Source organism: Lissotriton helveticus, chromosome 2_1, assembly GCF_964261635.1.
Source record: "Lissotriton helveticus chromosome 2_1, aLisHel1.1, whole genome shotgun sequence".
In the NCBI taxonomy this organism is placed as follows: domain Eukaryota; kingdom Metazoa; phylum Chordata; class Amphibia; order Caudata; family Salamandridae; genus Lissotriton; species Lissotriton helveticus.
In genome coordinates this window covers 2078786980-2078805848 of record NC_136059.1, presented here as the reverse complement: position 1 = coordinate 2078805848, position 18869 = coordinate 2078786980, and the positions used below count along the sequence as shown (strand labels likewise).

Below are 18869 nucleotides of genomic sequence, written 5' to 3'. Positions count from 1 at the left end.
CTCTTCTGTAATCTTGTGGCCTAAATACTCAACTTCCTTCACTTTTATTTTACATTTTTCTTTCTTCACTGTCAGACCAGTCTCCATAAGTCTGCTGAACACCTGTCTCACAACCCCATCATGTTCTTCCTCAGTTTGGCCATAGACCAGGATGTCGTCCTGGAAACACATGGTGTGTTCCACTCCTTCCAATATCTTCTGCATCGCCTTCTGGAAAATTGCTGCGGCGGACGCCAGGCCAAAAGGCATCCGTTTGAACATGTATGCTCCTGATGGGGTGATGAACGCCGTGAGAGGCCTCGATTCTGGATGGAGTTCAATTTGGTGATATGCCATGGACAGGTCAATCACGCTGAAGTATTTAGCTGGGCCCATGGTGCTCAGCATTTTGTTAATTACGGGTAAAGGATGTCTTTCTACCCATATATTGTCGTTGAGACTGCGCAGGTCCACACAAAGACGAATGCCTTCCCCATTGGCTTTGGCTGCGATAACAATCGGAGCCAACCACTCTGTGCAGGTTATAGGTTGAATTATATCTAACTCACAAAGCTTGCGCAATTCCTCTTCTAGGGGTATTTTCAACTTGTGTGGCACCGGGCGTAGTTTATGTACTACTGGCCTAGCGTTGTATTTCAACTTGATTCTGTGTTGGAACTTGTGTAGACACCCAAGCTCATCCCTGAATAGTTACCCAAATTCTTCACAAATTTTTTCGCTTCCCTGGGACCTGTCAGTGAGCAAAACTTGTTCAGTACTATTAGGATCTAGGATGATACCCAGCTCTTTTTGGTGAACCCATTCCAGTAAATTAGATCCTGACTCCACTATATACACTGTGCCATAAGTTTCCCTGTCCTTAAAGCGTAGTTGTACTTTTTTCATGCCCACCAATGGTATTTTCCCTTTGTTATACCCTGTGGGAGAAATGTCAGGCAATTTCAACTGCTTCACATTACAATTTTCCATGGACACAAAATCATCTTTGTTCAGTAAGGTGTATGGAGAGCATGAGTCTGCGTACATTTCTACACATTGGTCTTCAAGGAAGACATCACATTTTGGGTAAATCGTATTCACAGTACCATCTATGTCTTTTACTTGCAAAATTATCTTCTCGCTTCTTTGTTCTATGCACTTTACTTCCCTGGCTGCACTCTTCTCCATACTCCTACCGTCATTTCTAGTGTGTTGTTCACCATCTCTACATACTCTCGCGAAATGCCCTCTCCTATTACATTTTTACACGTGACAAACCTGGCAGGGCACTGGTAAAAGGTTGCAAAATGGTTATTACTGCCACACCTGTAGCATTTTGGACCCTTCTCCTTTGGTTCTCCTCTCACACTGTAATTTTCTTTAGACCTAATCTTACACACCTCATTACAATCCTCTTCATCTTTTACAGAAGCTACTTCCTCCCCATTGGTTTTCATTTCCTTAATGCATCTTGTTGTGTGTTCTACAGACTTGGCTATTTCGATAGCTTCTCTTAACCCTGGGTTTTTTGCTAGCAACTTCTCCTGGATGCGTGGGTTATTGGTACACCTCACAAGTTGGTCCCTTATAAGGGAATCAGTTAAGTTACCAAACTCACATAGCTGTGTTAGGCCCCTCAATGCAGCAATAAAATTCTGCACAGACTCTTGCTTACCCTGACATCTTTTGAAAAACTTGTGGCATTCCAACACTACATTTATCCTTTCCCCAAAATGTTTCTTTAACTTTTCCATAGTTTGCTCATACACATCAACACCTGTTTCATTCTCTCCCTCCTGTTCTAACATAGGTAGAGACTCATAGACCTTGCGCCCTTGCCTACCCAAATTGTGTAATAAAATGTGTTTTTTCCTTTCTGGCTTGTATTTTTCACCACCCACAGCTATCAAATATGATTAAAAAAGTTTCACCCACTCCTTCCAACTGATTTCCGGTTCGCCTATCTCATTCAAAAAAGGTGGGGGTTGGCTCATGCTTGCTGCTGCCATGGTTACACCACTTACACAAAGAGGAGCTATAACTTAGGTATTACACCACCAGCATAGGACAATAGATTTCCAGGAGAGAACACCTAAAACAGAGTTTCACTTTTCCAAGCACTTTTACATACAGAGTCTAGTTATTACACCAATTACTCAGATGAAGGAAAAAAAATAACCTAGGTAATATACCATCAGCATAGGACTATAGATTTTCCATTAAACACTTGAGAGAAATCACTACCCCATGCACTTTTCATACAGAGTCTTGGTATCACTATCAAATGAGGTCTCAGTCCGGATAATGGTGGAGAACTACTGATTGTCCCTCCAGTTCCACACAGCCTGTAAGATGTCACACTCACCACCGTGACCTTATGATTGAGCCCATAAACTCCAAACTTTTGCTCGCTTCCGATGGAATGAGGGGAAGCACTTAGGAATAGCCCACAAAACAGCTGTACAGGGCAGCAGGCAACGATCACTGTCTGGAAGGGGTTAATTTTTATCCTCACAACTTCCGCCCCTTAGCTGCTAGTGCGCCGGGGGCGTCCTAGATATCCGGCTTCCAGAGGTTTAGACGCGCTGACAGGAATTTCGGTCTCCACGACCCAGGCTCCTGATGAACACCGATCCGGGGACGGACCCGGCTCACCAAGCTCCTATCACACGGCAGACCGCTGCAGTCTCCGTCAGCCCCTCCTCAGCTCAACTACGTCGCGTGGCCTCACTAGTGCCTTAGACACACGCACCGATGGTTGAGGCACACGGAGACAACTGGACCCAGAACGGCACTACTCCGGTGCACACCCGGGCTCCGTCGACACCCCAGGCGCCACACACACTCTTCCGGTCGGGAGAAAAGCTCTCCACAGATCAGGTTAGTTTCCTTAAAATGGCCTTTCTTTGACAGAAATGCGAGACGCAGAAAGGAGTCTTTTGTACGTCCAACTCCTTTACACACTGTGCCCGACTTCACACAGACCCGTTGTCCTGAAAGTGCGTCTAGCCCGGAACCTCAATCTGCCTCTGCCATGAGTTTTGATTGCACAGAGACGTTGGATTAGCTTGGGCACAATGCCCAAACAGTGTCTCACAGGACGCCCGCAGATAGCAGGTAGGCTCTCGCACTCCCGAACTTATTCTTTTTCCTTTACAGACAGTCACTCCATCCGCTTCTCCCTTTAATTTAGTATGCTCTTTGCCGATTCAGCATCATATCCATCAATTGCTGACCTTAATCTTGAAAGTTCTCAATCCTTCTTCGATTCTTCCCACACAATAACTTCCTTTTCCACTTGCGTGTGTGTGGAGAGAGCACTCAAAGGGGAGATCGTTAACTTCTGCCCCCTGCGCAGTTCCGTCGCCAGTGTTAGAAGTATAAATACTCAATGACAAGGACATCAGTTTAAGCAAGTCCGTTTATTAACCATCTACTCTCCTCACTGGAGAGTGTCCCAACATTCCATGGCAAACTTCAGGGCAGGGAATACCAACTGGGTCTCAGGGGAAGGGGTGGATGGGACATACCATTTGGGAGAACAAGTTACAACAAACACTTTACGCCTGAGCCCAAGTATTCATGGAGTGCTCCCAAGCAGTAAGCAGAGGAGAGGTAGGGGACTTCCATTTGCATGTAATGAGATGCTCAGCAAGCAAATGACCTAGGTCGAGCAATCTGTCAGAGGCTTTATGCTTTTTATCGCAGCAGTGTAAACCCAATATACAGATCTCCCAGGTGTGTAATGAAGGGCGCCCCGTACAGTGTACCATGTAGGAAGTAACGCTGTGCCAGTACTGGTGAAGTGATGGACTGGATCTCAAAGTGTAATATATCGGCATCAGGGAAACAGCGGAGAGAAGTGGGGTTTGTGCGCATGAATTAAAGATTGATTTTCTGATGTGTAAGGTGGACCTATGGAGGATGTAGTATTGAATGAGGTGAAAGCAGGCGTTTTGCAGAGCTCAGACAGGGCATTCCAATATGGAAATCCACTCCCTATCCGGGTAGGGGCGACCTAGGTCTGTCTCCCAGTTGCCGGTGCAAAGGAGTGAGCGGTACCGCTGTATGGGTTCGCAAAGAGTCAGCCAACCAACATGCCAAGTGTTTCCCCTAACTCATGCCATGGAGATATTGTATAGTGAGTGGCATGTGGTGTTCTTGCTGCCTGTCACCCCACATGTTGCCTAGTACTCCAATCAAAGAATTTTGCAGGAGAAATTGACCCTGGGGCAATCTTTCATTATCATTGAAGGACACTAATGGGATGAGAGAACCATCTCAGTACAGGTCAACTGGTGCATGTATCTCCGCCTCATGCCAGGAAGATAATTCCAGCTGAGATGTGATTTGGCCTCAGCACGGCGTACCAAGCAACAGAAGCGCCGGTGCATAGGGAGTAACAGTGTTAGTAATAAAAAGCCACAGGTTGTAGGATCGATAAGCTACTCGGAGTAGTGATGGGCTAGGTGTCACTGTTGTTGTACATGTGTTAAATAAGTGGAGGAAGACAAGCAAGTCCGAAGCTCGGGAGGCGGTAGCGGTGTCAGCAATGTATAGGCCCGAAAGCCAGCGGGCTACCCATTGAAGTTGGGAGGCCAAATAGTACTGTTCAAAATTAGGTACTGCCAGGCCTCCCTTGTTCTTAGACAAATAAAGCTTCTAAAGTGCCACCCAACCACCTGTGGTGTGCCAAATTAGTTCCCATATTAGTTTTTCCAGTAAACGAAAGAAGGGTTTCTGCACATAAAGGGGGATGTTAGCAAGCTCTAAGTATTTACTGAATTTTGCAACTGCTTAATCAGACACTGCTGTTAGTCCACTTATCAGTGAATACTCTCTGTAGCACTATGTGTTATAACCTCAAAGAGTGTCGATGTATGTCTTGTGCTGCAGTGGATGTAAGAGGCAATGTAGATGTACAAAATCAATAAAGTTTGTGTTAAAAAAGGGGGTTGTTAGCAAAATAATATAATAATTGGGGTAGCATAATCATTTTGGTAAGAGAAGTGCCCCCGCGACAGATAGTGGGAGTGACTGCCAGAATCCCATTTGCGCTCGCAACAAGTTCACAGCTCATGTGAGGTTGCCTTCAAATAAGTCCGCAGATGTGTGCTAAATGCCGATACCCAGGTATCTAAATACAGTGGGTTGCCAGGTCAGACGAATGTCAATAAGGCAGATAGCAAGGACAAACATCAATGGGCTAAATGGGAAGAGATAAGTTTAGTCCAGTTGACCTTAAACCCTGACAATGCTGCAAATCTGATAAAGGTCAAAGCCACCATGTCGTAATCCCAATGATATCCTGAAGATACAAGAGCAGGACATCTGCATACAGTGATCGAATGCAGACCCACTCCCAGTGGGAACCCCCAGTTCTGGCCTCAAGCACAAAGAGCCAGCACAAGCATCTCTATAGCCAATGAGAAGGGCAAGGGAGAGAGGGGGGAACCTTAGTGAGTGTCCCTGCCAATCAGGACAGGATCGGAAATAAGAGTGTTAATTTTTTATCCTGGCCAGTGGGAAGGTATAAAGAAGCTTAATCAGCTGAAAGCATAGAGTTCCTAGGCCATAATGTGGCAGTGCCTCAAAGAGAAATTTCCACTCCAGGGAATTAAATGCTTTCTTTAGATCCATCACCATGCAGCCCGACCTGGGCCAGGAACAGGAAGCATACTCCAGGATCCGAAGAATCCCGGCAGTTTGAGTGATATGTACGGGCCAGGACAAACCCATTTTGGTCTGGATATACCAGTGCATGTACCAGCGGTGCCAGGCAATTGACAAGTACTTTGGCCAGGATCTTCTAATCATTATTAAAAAGGGCCAATGGTCTGTAAGAGCCCAATGCAGTTTAGGGAGAGATCTAAGCAATGCCTCGCATAGCATGGGTGGTAAGCAGGAGGCCAAGAGGGTTTTGTCATAAAGTGCCTGCAGATGGGGGGCTAAAAGTGGGGCATAAATTCAGTAGTAAAACCATCAGGCCCAGGAGGCTTGCCACTAGCAAGGGCACAGATGGCATCTTGAATCTCAAATAGAGTGAGCGGGCTATCAAGTTCCACTCTCTGTTCTTGTGTTTCCAGAGGAAGGGAGACACCCGACAAGAAAGAGCCTACCCCTTCTATCATTGCAGATTGATATGGACAATAATGTTGTGTCAGCTCTGCATGTACATCAGTTTGTGTGAGTAGGTGAACCCCAGTGGCCGCTCATAGTTCCATAATTGGATGACTAGGCTGCTCTTGGCGAATAAGCCATGCCAGCAAAGATCCTGATCTATCCATCTCAGCATGTGTCCTAGCCGAGTGAGCTGCGTATTTGAGACAGTGAAGTCTTTCCAATAACGTAGTGTGTTCTCACTGCGCACGCACCAAGTGAACCCAATTGGCAGGGGTCTGCAATGTACGGGTCTCATGACGCACCAAATCACGCTCCACCTTAGTGATTACCTTATCTAACTGGCGGCACATGTTCCCGGTGGTGTCTATACATTTTCCCTTTTGCATCTTTGAAGTTTTCCTACTCAGTTTGTTGGGACGGCGCTGTGTTAGTGTTGACGTCAAAATACTCAGTGATGGCGGTACGTAGAAATTTACGAAAAGGGGGGTTTTCCAGTGTCATCAACTGCAGACACCACATGGGAATACGTGAAGGTTGCGATTCTCAGACGAAATGCAACAACTGGGTATTAGATCAGAATAATCAATGTAAGTGTTATGTGGGAGAATGTCAGGGGAACCGACGAGGCGATCAACGCAGACATGTAAATCATGTGGATAAGAATGAAAGGAATAGAACCTGGCAGTGGCTTTGGGTTTGTGCCATATGTCTGATACGCACTAGATTCCTAGCCAGTCAGATTCTGGATATTGGATGTGTTGGCCGTACGAGGGAGAGGAAGAAAAGAGTGATCTAAATCAAGCTGCAATACACAATTTAAATCCCTCCTAGTAGCCAGGGTAACCCGCTCCAGCTTGAAAGAATCTCAGACAACTTGGTCAAAAAGGCTGATTGGTCTGTATTGGGGGCATATATACTCCCTAGGACTATATGGCAGCCATCCAACCCACCTTTAACAAAGACTTATCAGCCATCTAGGTCAATACTGATTGTGTCTGCTTGGAAGGGGATGCCTGTTTTGATCCAGACCAGCATACCTAGCATGTATGTAGCAAAGTTAGTGGAGAAAATCTGGCTTCACCAATGTTGTTGCAGTTTTGCAGCTTCAGTTTTAATCAAATGTGATTCCTGTAGATATGCAATATGTGTATTTTTGCGGCGCAGATAATCTGGAAAAAGCATTGCGCAGGCATTGTCCACAACGCGTTCAGTACGTTTGCGGACCTCTCTTGGGCTAAGATCACGGTCTTGGTACACTAGCGATCTAGGATTGCTCCTGATGGGGGCTTCCGAGCTGGTGCATGGTGTGCTCGCTCAACAGAGAAGAATGGTGAAAGGACCGACTGAGGGACAATGTCACACACCCACCTTTCATCAGGGGCTACTGCATCCTGACCTTCCGAATTCTCAGGGAGACCCACAACATGGATATTATTTCATCTGGAGCGGCCCTCAGCACCCTCAACCCTCTCTTCCATTATGCACTTCTGGTCAGTGTGTTTCTTACTTGGGGCTCCCTCGCACAAGTTTGTGTCTGCATTGTAGCAAGTGACTGTTTTGTGTCACCAACCTTGTCTGACAGTTTCCAATGATCAGTACAGTAAGGGATGGTCCCAGTAATCAATCAATACTTTGCCTCAAAACACATAAAACATATATTGTCTATTCCCAAAGATGTAGAAAAACAATGTAAAGAAATGAAAGATTGAGCAGTGTTATTTATTCACACCGTCATGTTCTCAAATGCATATAATACAGAGTACAAATTCATACATAAAGTGCCCGGAGCGACAGGGAAAAGAAGGGATCATAGAAAAGGTGATTTTCGGGAGGGTAAAGTGATGTGAGAAAAAGGTATTTGTGCAAACAATTCATTTGTAGTTATCAACAAAGGTTCTAGGTTTGAATATTTCACCATTAATACACTATTGTTTGCATGTGGCTGTGCGGACCATGGTAATGTGACAATACAGTGGGGCACAAATAAGGTCTAATTCCAGAGGGCACTACACCGAAGGGCAGCTTCTAACACAGCAGACACAGTTCGCCCCCAAAGCCATGTTATAGGAGCTAAGGCATCCTATATTGGCACGGTCATAGAGGCAGGTGATCAGTGCCACACCAGGCAGAATGCAGTCACAGTGTCCGCAGTGGGGAACAAGTATCTTGGCAAGACCTCAGAGTCAATAGTGGCTCAGAACACAGTCCAAACCGGCAGAAATGGGAAGCGCGTATGATGTGAGTAATGCCCTAATGTAGTGCAAGGTTCCAATGTCGCTTCCTTCCCGGTGTCCAGCAACAGTAGGCCAACTTATCAATCAGTGGTTATGCCACATGTACATTCTCCTCTTTTGGCAAATGCCACAGGTAAGGCTGAAGGCGCGTATAGGCTACACCCTGCCCTAGCGGTCAGGTCGTGCACCATGTTCTCACTGCCAGAAGAATAAAAGGGGGGGGAGAAGAGGGAATGTGCGCATTAGCATTAGTGCCGGACTCCCCTCTAAGTCGGCAATCACCAATGCCGTCACAAGGCTTCAAGGCCGACCGAGCCCCAACGGCGGCAGCAGTTATCGGGCACACGCATCAGTCTGACTCCTTCCGGGGTAAACCAGGCTAAGTAACAACAGGCTGTAGTAAAGGCAGAGCCCCCGTACTCAATGTGAAATGAAAAGCATGGAGGTAGGCTGCCTGTATTTTGCACTTGGTGGTCTGTGGCCTCCCGGCCCGCAAAGGAACAAGCCGCCCAGCAAGCGGAATCAGCAGTGGCCAACGGGTGTCCTGTGTCATCTCTGGGGCAAGCGACAATGAAGAGGAGCGCAGCTGCTCCACAAGAGAGGGCGATAGCATACAGTGTTGTGGATAAATGTGAGATTAGAGGGGTGTGGCGCTCTGTTAAAGAGTGTTCGCCATCTTGGCCTCTCACGCCACACCTTCAAGATGGAGTTGATGTGCCTTGAGAGTTAGGGTGCAGTGGTCCAGTGTAGTGCGAAGTTGGTCCCAGCATTATGTGAGCGGAGCAGAAGAGACTGTGAAATAACTGATGCATACCAAAACTGCTGGGGTGTGATTCGTAGTGGTGGCCAGTGGCCAGGAGTGCTCTGGTTACACTTACATATTATCTGCTGTTTATATAGTCCCAGATGTGTTTGCTTACTTTTTCCAGTAGGCACTTGTGTCCAATCCTACATAGCACCCCCATTTTACTATCACAGGCCTGAAGCACCCTCTCAAGGTAAGGATGTTTAACTCTTCTGTAAATATACCAAGTGATATGGGGGTGGTGCACTGCTCAGTCACTCTGGGTTGTGCTTATGGACTTTCCTCTTTGGTGCAACAACTGAAGCGGCCCTGGGTGCAGATTCAATCAGCCTTGTGTCTGGCTCTTCTTCAGCTATCACCTTTAAGCTAAAATTAGAGTTAGCACTATCTCTTATTTAGCACCTTCTATCTTGTTGGACAGTGGTACCTAGCAGTACTTCAGTTTTATGGGTACTGCTGCCTTAGTCCTCAACAAGATGCTCAATATTTGGATCTCCTGCGAGTCAGTTTTACTTCCACCATTTTATCATATTTTGCCACTGGGGAAAAATATGACAGTATTGAGTAGGTGGTTCAGGGGTGTCCACTAGGAGACATGGTCCACCTCCTAACATAGACTGTACCCCAACCTTTATGAACATCCACACTTTTGTGACCTTGTCATTTGTGGAATTAATATTGCTTAGCCTTATTCTTAGCTTTGATCACTCACACTTATGATAGTTCTTTGTTATGTGGTGTTCTGCAGTTGGTCCCTCCCTATTTATAATAATATTGGTATTAACGTGTCACACTGTTCAAGTGCATTTCCGTGCATACAATAATCTTATCTGCATTTTTATCAATGCCCTACTCGTTCATCATTCAGTCTGTTGGCAGACTTATAATTATTTTCCCCTCAGACAACCTCTTCTGCAGTGTGTTTCATGTGATCCCAAAGTGAAATTTCTTTAAAACATTATTTTTGAGTTCCTGCATTTGTTGCTACATGATATCCAGAAAATGTTTATGGTATTAACTTTGTCCCCACTAATTAATACCATACATTCTCAAATCTGCCAGTAACACTAGTAGAGACCATTAATTGTAGCCATCCCATCTAATCACCTTCTCTTATCTGCGTATCTTTGGTGGCTGCTTTTCCCCCTAACCACGCATGAGGCAACTACTTCAACCACCAATCGCCCTAGCATCACTTGGAGGGGCTGGGAGAATCGTACAGGGTACCTGTGCAAATGTCCATGAAGCTCGGTGACACCTACTGCATAGCAATGTTTTTAAAAAAACAAGTAAAATAAATACCTTTCTAAGAGATTTAATGTCACCAGCATATCTTGAAAGCAGTGTTTAATATTTTTTATAACAGAGAAGAGGAGATACATGTCACGTTTTTATAATTTCAAATAAGGCTATTATTTAACAGACATCCACGTAAATGTTCTTCTTTAGACTACAGCTTAAGTGAAATTAAAAGCAAAAGTGCTATTGAAGCACATTCGTACATGATACTTCTAATAGTGTTTTCCATCTAACCCATTGACTCCTTTGAAAGGGCTGAGGCTACGAGGCACTGAATTGCCCTACTGTGTGGAAAGTAAAAAAAAAAAAACTGTGTGCTATTTAATTCTAATGTGCAGTTTCACTTTTTGTCCAGGCCCAACCTGTGCCAGCGAAGAAAAAGAATGCAGTGGATGAGAGGAGGAGAATGTCTGAGGTATAATGACATCCACACCCACCTCCTATCTACTTATGTTCAGGGTATACCAGTGCTCTACCCAATGTTTAAAATGCTACCTTTCCTCCTTATTTTCTCCTGTTAACACCCTCTAACTTTTTCCTTTTCTTGGCATCCCTTTGCAGATGGAGTACTAACCTGTAAAAGCTGTTAATGAAGGTCAAAAACAATTAAAAGCGGTTTCTTTTTCAGGAAGTCTCAAAAAAGAAGAGATTTGATTTACTGGAGAAAGAAAAGAAACAGCGGGAACAGGTACACAGAAATCCACTTTCTTTCTTCCGACTTGCACATTTGAAAAGTATGCATTAGTTAGGTTGTACCGTGAAGTTAATACACAGTCTGATTTTGTGTCACAGGCTAATTTGATGAAAGCCGAGCAGATGAGGAGATTGGAGAAAGAAAGGGTAAGCTGTTTTAAAAAAAAAAAATTCTATCAACAAATGTTGAACAATTCTACAACTATCTTATGCTTCTGCCCTGGTACTTTGGGGTTTTCGTTGTTTCAGGGAGACAGGAAGTTAGTTGCTACTAACAAGTTTCAATAGTAATGACATTTAATAAGGTGACGCAATTTATTTTCTTTGCTAATTTATTCTTATTGAGTTTTCAAACAGAACACGGAGAAAACACAACAGGCAAAGCGGAATGACCAAGCAAAGACCTTATCACCACAGTTCATTGCCATGTTCATACGGACAATCCCTGAAGTCTGGAATAGTCCCACCAATTTCCCCAGATCTTTTAGTGTTTATTTTGGCAGCCTCGCGCTGCATAAACAGGCTCTTCCATCTTCTCACACCAGTCCATCGCCCTAAGGCAAGCTTTCAAATCTGGGGCAGAGAATGAGGTCCAATTTACGAGATCTCTCTTTTAGCAAGCAGAGTTCCCATGCCCACAAGTTACCTGCCAGATCTCCTTCCACCCATATCATCCAGCAGGCTCAGAAGCGCACTATAAAGTGAGCAATCCACTGGTCTCGCCAACACATTAGACTAACCCCCAGTACCTGGGTTCAGTAATGGTGCACAACAGGGCACAGCCAGACTACATGACAGAATTCAGCCACTGCCGCCTTGCAGTGATGACAATAGGGCGATTGGAGCGGACTCGCTTTCCAAAGCTGCAGTGGGGTCAAATACATAGTGTTTAGAAAGTTCACTTGGATTAAGTGAAGCCTGGCGCATAGAGCCATTTCCCTCTGTGCCATGAATACCTCCTTCCATTCTCCATCTTCTATTCTACCAATCCATGATTCCCAGCATTCACGTAAGGGGTAAAGCATCTCCGGGACATAGGTAACCAATGAGTGATTATAGTAGAAGCACCGCCCTGACCCAAAAGGCCCATAAGCAGCTTGGCCTCCATAGGACTAAATTCAGGAACCTCCCGAAGGAAAGTACGATGAGACAACAGGGAGTGCCGGAGCTTCAAGACTTTGAAAAATTGGGAATGGTGCTTCAGTTAGCCTGCAGATCCAGAAAGGACCGCATGTGCGACCCTTGCCATATGTCACCCAGGTGGAAAATACTGATAATGTCCCACTTGCCAAACTCTGCCAGGCCGACCACTCGGCAGAGCATTTTGCCTCTCCAAAGAGGAGTTAGGAAAGTAACCCTCCCATCCCAAGCCTTCCACCTCAATGTCATCGCCACGTCCCAAACACCAACCTTGTAAGGTCTGGGAGAGAGCGGGGGATTGGCAAGCCATATAAGCTATCTACCACCATCTCCCACAATATAAACGTCCGCTCTGCTCAGTAGGATGGGTTGTCTCAGTCAATGTCAATGTCAATGTCAAAGGTTCCTATATAGCGCCTTATCACAGCAAGGTCTCAAGGCGCTTGCTTTGGGAACCCGTACTGGCTTTTTCCCTGTGAGATAACCCGTACTGGGCATCCCCAAGGTGAAAGCTAGGCATCCCGCCGCGGTGGGCCGTAGTGGAGATTAAGCAAGCTATTGCCCAGAGTTGCAGAGTGTGAACCCGTGATTCGAGTAGGCACCGAAGCGAGAATTATTGAGTCCGTGGACATTTGGGCTCAAGACCCTGCCGCGTCGGGAATCGAACCCTGGTCCCGGGTCTGACCTCTGCTTCAGGGTCTGCCTCCTCTAACCAGTGAGCCACACTTCTCCACATCACCGTCATTCAGGACCATAAGTTGGGAGGCCCAGTAATATAACTGTTAGTACGCAGCCACCAGGCCACTGTGAAAGGTTGATTGCAGTCACTTTCCAAAGGCGATACGCTGCACTCGATGAGCCCACAAGAAGGATCGCACTGTCACTTGCATGTTGGTAAACCAGCTCTTGGAGAGGGGAGGGGGGAAATTTTGCAAAACATATAAGAAGCATGTTGGAACCATCATTTTGAACAGGGCGGCAGAAAAGTCCACCTCTCCAGATCCTTCTTTATATAGGTCCCTACGGGCGTCAGGTTCAAGTACCAAGTAAGAGTAGGATGGAGCGAAATGTGAATGCTGAGGAAAAGGAAGCTCAATATATGGAGGGCTATATGAGCTTGCCAGCTCTGATCTTAAGCGTCAACTGTCAAGGGGATCAAGAGGGATTTAGAAATTGATGAGCAGGCCGAAAACCCGTCCATGTAGGTCCAGAATATGGAGGAATCAAGGGGGGCACCTACGCCGGGTCAGCCAGAAAAATCAAATCATCATACGCATATAGGGCAATGTGGTTCTCTTCTTGGCCCTTACCCATTGAAACCCCGGATATGCACATCACAAAAAAGTCATGTTGCTATGGGCTCTATTGCAAAGGCAAAAAGAAGAGGGGACAGTGGACAACCCTGCTAGACACCATGTTGAATTGGGAATACCCGTGAGAGGACCTGATTCACCTTTACCTGAGCCGTGGGACCAGCATACAAAGTCTGGACATAGGAAATAAAACGGGGGCCAAAGCCAAGGCGACCAAGTGCATCCCATAAGAAATCCCAATCGAGGGAGTCAAAGGCCTTCTTGAAATCTAAAAGAAGAAAATCAGTACACCCCAGTAAAAGATCATGGTACACCACAGCTGCATTTACTCTATGAATACATAAACCCACATTGATCGGGGTGGATTAGCTTGTGGATGACCTTAAGGAGCCGATTAACTAACACCGTGGCATATATCTTAAGGTCGGTATTAACAAGAGAAGTCAGACGATAGGATGTGCAATCCACAGAGGGTCATGCATTGTGCAGGACCACAATGGTCGCCTCTTTCAGCTTAGCAGTGAACTGGCCCTTCACTATGGCTTCGTTATATAACACCAATAACTCAGGCAGCAGTGATTTCGGGAACCCCTGGTAGTACGCCACCCAAAAGCGGACCAGGCCTGGCATCTTACCTGGGTTCACGTGTGACAGGTCTGTGTCGATCTCTTCAGGGGTGGTGGGCTCATCTAGATCTTTCAGATTTGATGCCATGAGGGTAAGCAGTGGCAGGTCTGCTATTAGAGGAGGAGTGCTTGTGCCTGGGTCTCGGGTGTTGCGCATATAGAGTGCAGTAGTAGTCCGCAAATGTGAAGGCAGTATCCCGAGCCTGTGTAACCAACCGCCAGCCGGGCTCCAGGATGCTAGGGTCCTCTCTGTCTGCTAAGCTGTGAGTTGACAGCCAGTATAAAAGCTTTTCCGATTTAGATCCTCCAGCCCTTCAGTGTGCAGTAGTCTGTGCGTATCCTGGGCATGGAAATGTGTGTGTGTATCACGACGCATGAAAGCCTTGCCCGCTGCCTAAAATGTTCCCGGGGAGTCCACTGAACCCACATTTGGGGCCAAAAAAGTATTGAGTTCCTGTAAAAGAAATTCAACAGTATCAGTATCCATGAGACGACATGCACTGGGTTGTCAGATAAAGCATTTCCCCTGTTCTCCACCGCTCAGCTGAACAGTCACCGGGGCATTATTTGAAATCTTCCTGGAGAGGATAGTTGACCCTGTGATGTGGAGTAAGTCAGTTGCGGGCCTAAATACAAGGTCAATATGCGATCTGGTCTTGTGTGTGGCATAATTGTGGATTTACGCCTGTGTGTGAGGGCTCCAAATGCCCCAGACATCACAAAGTCCAAGACTGAACACCCAGTCAGGAGGCCGTAGAGTGGGAGCCATCCGATATCCTATAGCTGTCTACGACGGAGGACATCTCCATATTAAAATCAACCCCCACCACTGTGACATCTGTGGAAATCCTGCCAGCACAGCCCTCGTTGCATCCAGCATGGGGCGGGCATCTGGGAGGGGAAATATATGCTCATCAGGTTATAAGTCTGACCTCCAATCGCTACTTCCACCGTGACATACCTACTCTGTGGGTGCACCACACTATGGGTGACCACCATGGGCAAGCATTTGTGTCAAAATGGTCACCACCCCCTGGCATCCCTTAGTGTAACCACATGGTAGACCTTCTCGTACCCATACCGGGCCAGGAGGCACGGCGCTCTGCAAAACCCAGCACTGGCCTCCACTTAATGCGATCGTTTAGGCTAGTCTTCTAATGCTGGGGCTGACAACCAGAAGATGAACTACCTGATCAAATATCTCCACTCCTCCAGTGAGTGGGAAAATCATAAAGATGTTCTTTTATATTGGTGTTCCAGCGTCTTGCAGAATTGCGCAATGCTCAAAAGTTTCAGAGGGTTTCATTTCACTTTCTTGGGCTATGATGGTTGAGTTGTCCGCGTATAATATCGATGGTGGTTAAGGATTCAGATAGTGTGAAGCAATCAAATAAATCTTAACTGAGGTCACTGAAGAGAAAGAGCTATAGTTTAGAAAACAGGTTATGAAGATACAGATTACTATACAGATCAGACAAACCATAAAGTCCTATTGATAAAATGTTTATAGTTAATATAGGAAACATCCTCTCTACAGTATCCCAAGCACAGAATTCACTTAAATAGTTTATAACTCACAATACAATATGATGTTCGTAGTCACCCCAATCCCAGGTAATGTTCCTTTTTCGCTTGTTTGTACCTGAGCAACCTCATTATTTTTTAAGATACTTGTCATGGGCAAAATTTTAATTACGCCGGAGTAATCAGAGTAATTTATGTAATTTCTTGATACTCTTGTGGCACGAAAATACAGAACATCCCTGATTATGGCCGCTCGTGTAATTTAGGGTATTTTGGGGCAAAACAACCTACCACAAGCCAACAGGAACACACCACAAGTGGCAACTGCTTGCTGCTGTTCATTTTCTGTTACATTTAGTGCCATTGACTTCATGCAAAATGCATCCTCATTCCATTTCAGATGAGAGTGCCTTTTGTGCTAAGAAAATAGAGCCAAATTTAGAGTAAAAATCCTCATGTAATTTTGCTGTAGTTTTCTGTAATTGCGCTATAGCAAAATATACAAATTACTCCTACTGCTAAAAAGTACCTAGATGTACCATTATGTTGATTCCTAATAATTTTTGGGGTACATTATTATTGTTGTAATTATCACAACAATATTAAGATCTTTGAATTCATCTCAAGAGTAAATCATCGTAACAGTATGTACAATCCGATGTGTCCATGGTGATAGCATTATATAACCCGCCTCTTGTTTTACCCTCCCCCAAAGAATGCTGTGGGTCTGTGCTCTCTTCCTCATATGCTGCTAGTTGAGGATGAAATATTAGTAGTAGCTTAATTTGCCTGTCTGTATGATGACCCCACCATCATTCTGACAGTAGAGGTCGAAACTCTAAAGTTCCCTTTTTCACAGACTACATATTATAACTTTGTATTATAGTATAAAACTGTTGTTTCATAGCTATAAATTAGGGGTTCTAATGTTTATCTTGTTCACATCAAATACCTATTCACTGGTCATTGTGCCGTCTTGCACTGTTTGTTCCTTTATATACTAATTGTCACCATGCACGTTCTTTTCTTATATGTTATGTTATGTTTTTTTTGATAAAGCGCAAACAGCTGCCCCGGCAAAGAGGCGTCCCGGCGCTGGGAACCTTGTAAACCTGCCAAGAAGAGAGGGAACTGGGAACAGGGGCCTAACATAGTGGGAACAAATGGGTTTTAATAGCCTTTCTGAAGGCGGACAGACAGTTGATGGAACGAATAGTAGGTGGCAGGGAGTTCCAAAGTTTAGCCCCTAGAACTCTGAAGGAACGACCTCCAACCCGACAGAGTTTCGTTCGGGGGACAGTCACAAGATGTTGGCCAAAGGAGCGCAGAGCGCGCTGAGGGATATAGGGTTCTAGGAGAGGACGTAGTAGTTCAGGGCATTCAGCTTTAAGAATTTTAAAAGCGATGGTGAGAGTCTTAAATTTAATTCTGGATTCGATGGGGAGCCAGTGAAGTCTTTGGATGGTAGCTCTGGCGGAGCACCTACGGGGAAGGCCCACCACAGCCCGTGCTGCTGTGCTTTGAACCCGTTGCAGGCGAGCAATCTCCGCTTTATTAGCGCCGATGAATAAGACACTAGCGTAGTCCAACCTAGATAGAATAGTGGATTGGATTATCAATTGGCGTGTTTTTGAATCAAAGAATCCAAGTATAGGGTTGAGGCTCCTCAGCAGGCCCACACAGGTAGCTGCCACTTTCTTTGTGTGGGCCTGAAAGCTGAGCGATGGATCGAGCCACACACCGAAGTTTTTCACCAGGGTTTTTGGGGACGGGATTGGGCCCAGCACAGAAGGCCACCAGTGGTCGCTCCAAAGTCTGGAGTTCCTTCCGAGGAGTAGCACCTCCGTCTTTCCTGCGTTCAGCTGGAGACAGTTGTCCGTCATCCACTGGGCAACTGCCGCCAGGCCATCCCTAAATCTTGTAGCCGAGTTCGAGGGGCCCTCAGTAAGAGTGATAACTAGCTGTGTGTCGTCAGCGTACGACACCAGCGTGAGGTCCCACTTTTTGGCTACAGCAGCTAGAGGCTGAACATAAAGATTAAAAAGGGATGGGCTGAGTGCAGAGCCCTGAGGAACTCCCTGTCTGATGGAGTGGGACCGAGAGATAAACGGAGGAGCTGAGACCCGAAAGGATCTGTCCTTCAAGAAAGAACGAAACCAGCCAAGGGCGAGATCACAAATCCCTATAGTCTCAAGGCGTCTTAGCAGGATGCTGTGGGACACCGTATCAAAGGCTGCGCTGAGGTCAAGCAGAATCAGGGCAGCACTCTGACCGGCATCCAGTATCCTACGAAGGTGTTCGGTGGTAGATAGAAGGGCAGACTCGGTGCTATGGCCAGGTCTGAACCCATTCTGAGAAGGGTCCAAGATGTAATTTGTGGCCATGTGGTGGGACAGGACGTTGTTAGCGTGGGCTTCAGCTAGCTTGGATACCCAGGGGAGCAACGAGATGGGTCTGAAATTTTCCAATTTAGTGGGATCCAGAGTGGGCTTTTTAATAATGGGAGTAACCCATGCCTGTTTCCAGCAGTTTGGGACAACAGCCGAAGAAAAGGAGAGATTGAGTAATGTAGCAAGGGAAGGAAGAAAAGAAATCTAAGGACTCAAGAAATTGAGCCGGTCTCATGGGATCGTTAGGAGAACCGGACTTGACCTTTTTGCAGAGTTTGGCTAGATCATCATGTGAAATCGCCGGTACATTCGACAGCTTCGTGCCGATGACGAATGGGTTAGAAAGGTTAATAGGCTCGGTTGAAGCCTGTGGAAAGGCACTATAGATTTTCCTCACCTTATCTATAAAAAAGGCGGCAAGATCTTCACACGGTTGAGTGGAGGTAATACAAGAGGCAGTATTGCCACCATTTTGAAGTTTTTGCACTATTTTGAAAATGGTTTTTGTAGGGTTAGAACTTGAGCTAATTTCTTTGGCGTAGAAGGACGCGCGTGCATCGCGTATAGCTTTGTGGTACAGTTTCAGTTTGGACATATAGAAACGCTTTATCACTGTCCTTGTACTTTTTCCTCCATTTACGCTCCGCTACTTTACACTCTTTCCGCATAGTTTTTAGGTTATCATTATACCATGGGTTACTAGGGAAGCTACGTCCCTTTGTCCATTTAGCAGGAATAAGGGT

At 45.8% G+C, this 18869-nt stretch overlaps 1 protein-coding gene across 3 annotated transcripts in view; it reads left to right on the top strand.

Annotated features, from left to right (window-relative positions):
* Positions 1-18869, top strand: part of NEK1 (NIMA related kinase 1) — a 1042157-nt gene that overhangs the window by 289424 nt on the left and 733864 nt on the right. For all 3 annotated transcript variants that reach the window (XM_078677052.1, XM_078677050.1, XM_078677051.1), the window contains exons 11-13: positions 10796-10855; positions 11069-11128; positions 11233-11280. In XM_078677052.1, coding sequence (XP_078533178.1) covers positions 10796-10855; positions 11069-11128; positions 11233-11280 — 168 coding nt within the window. The remainder of the gene's footprint in view (positions 1-10795; positions 10856-11068; positions 11129-11232; positions 11281-18869) is intronic.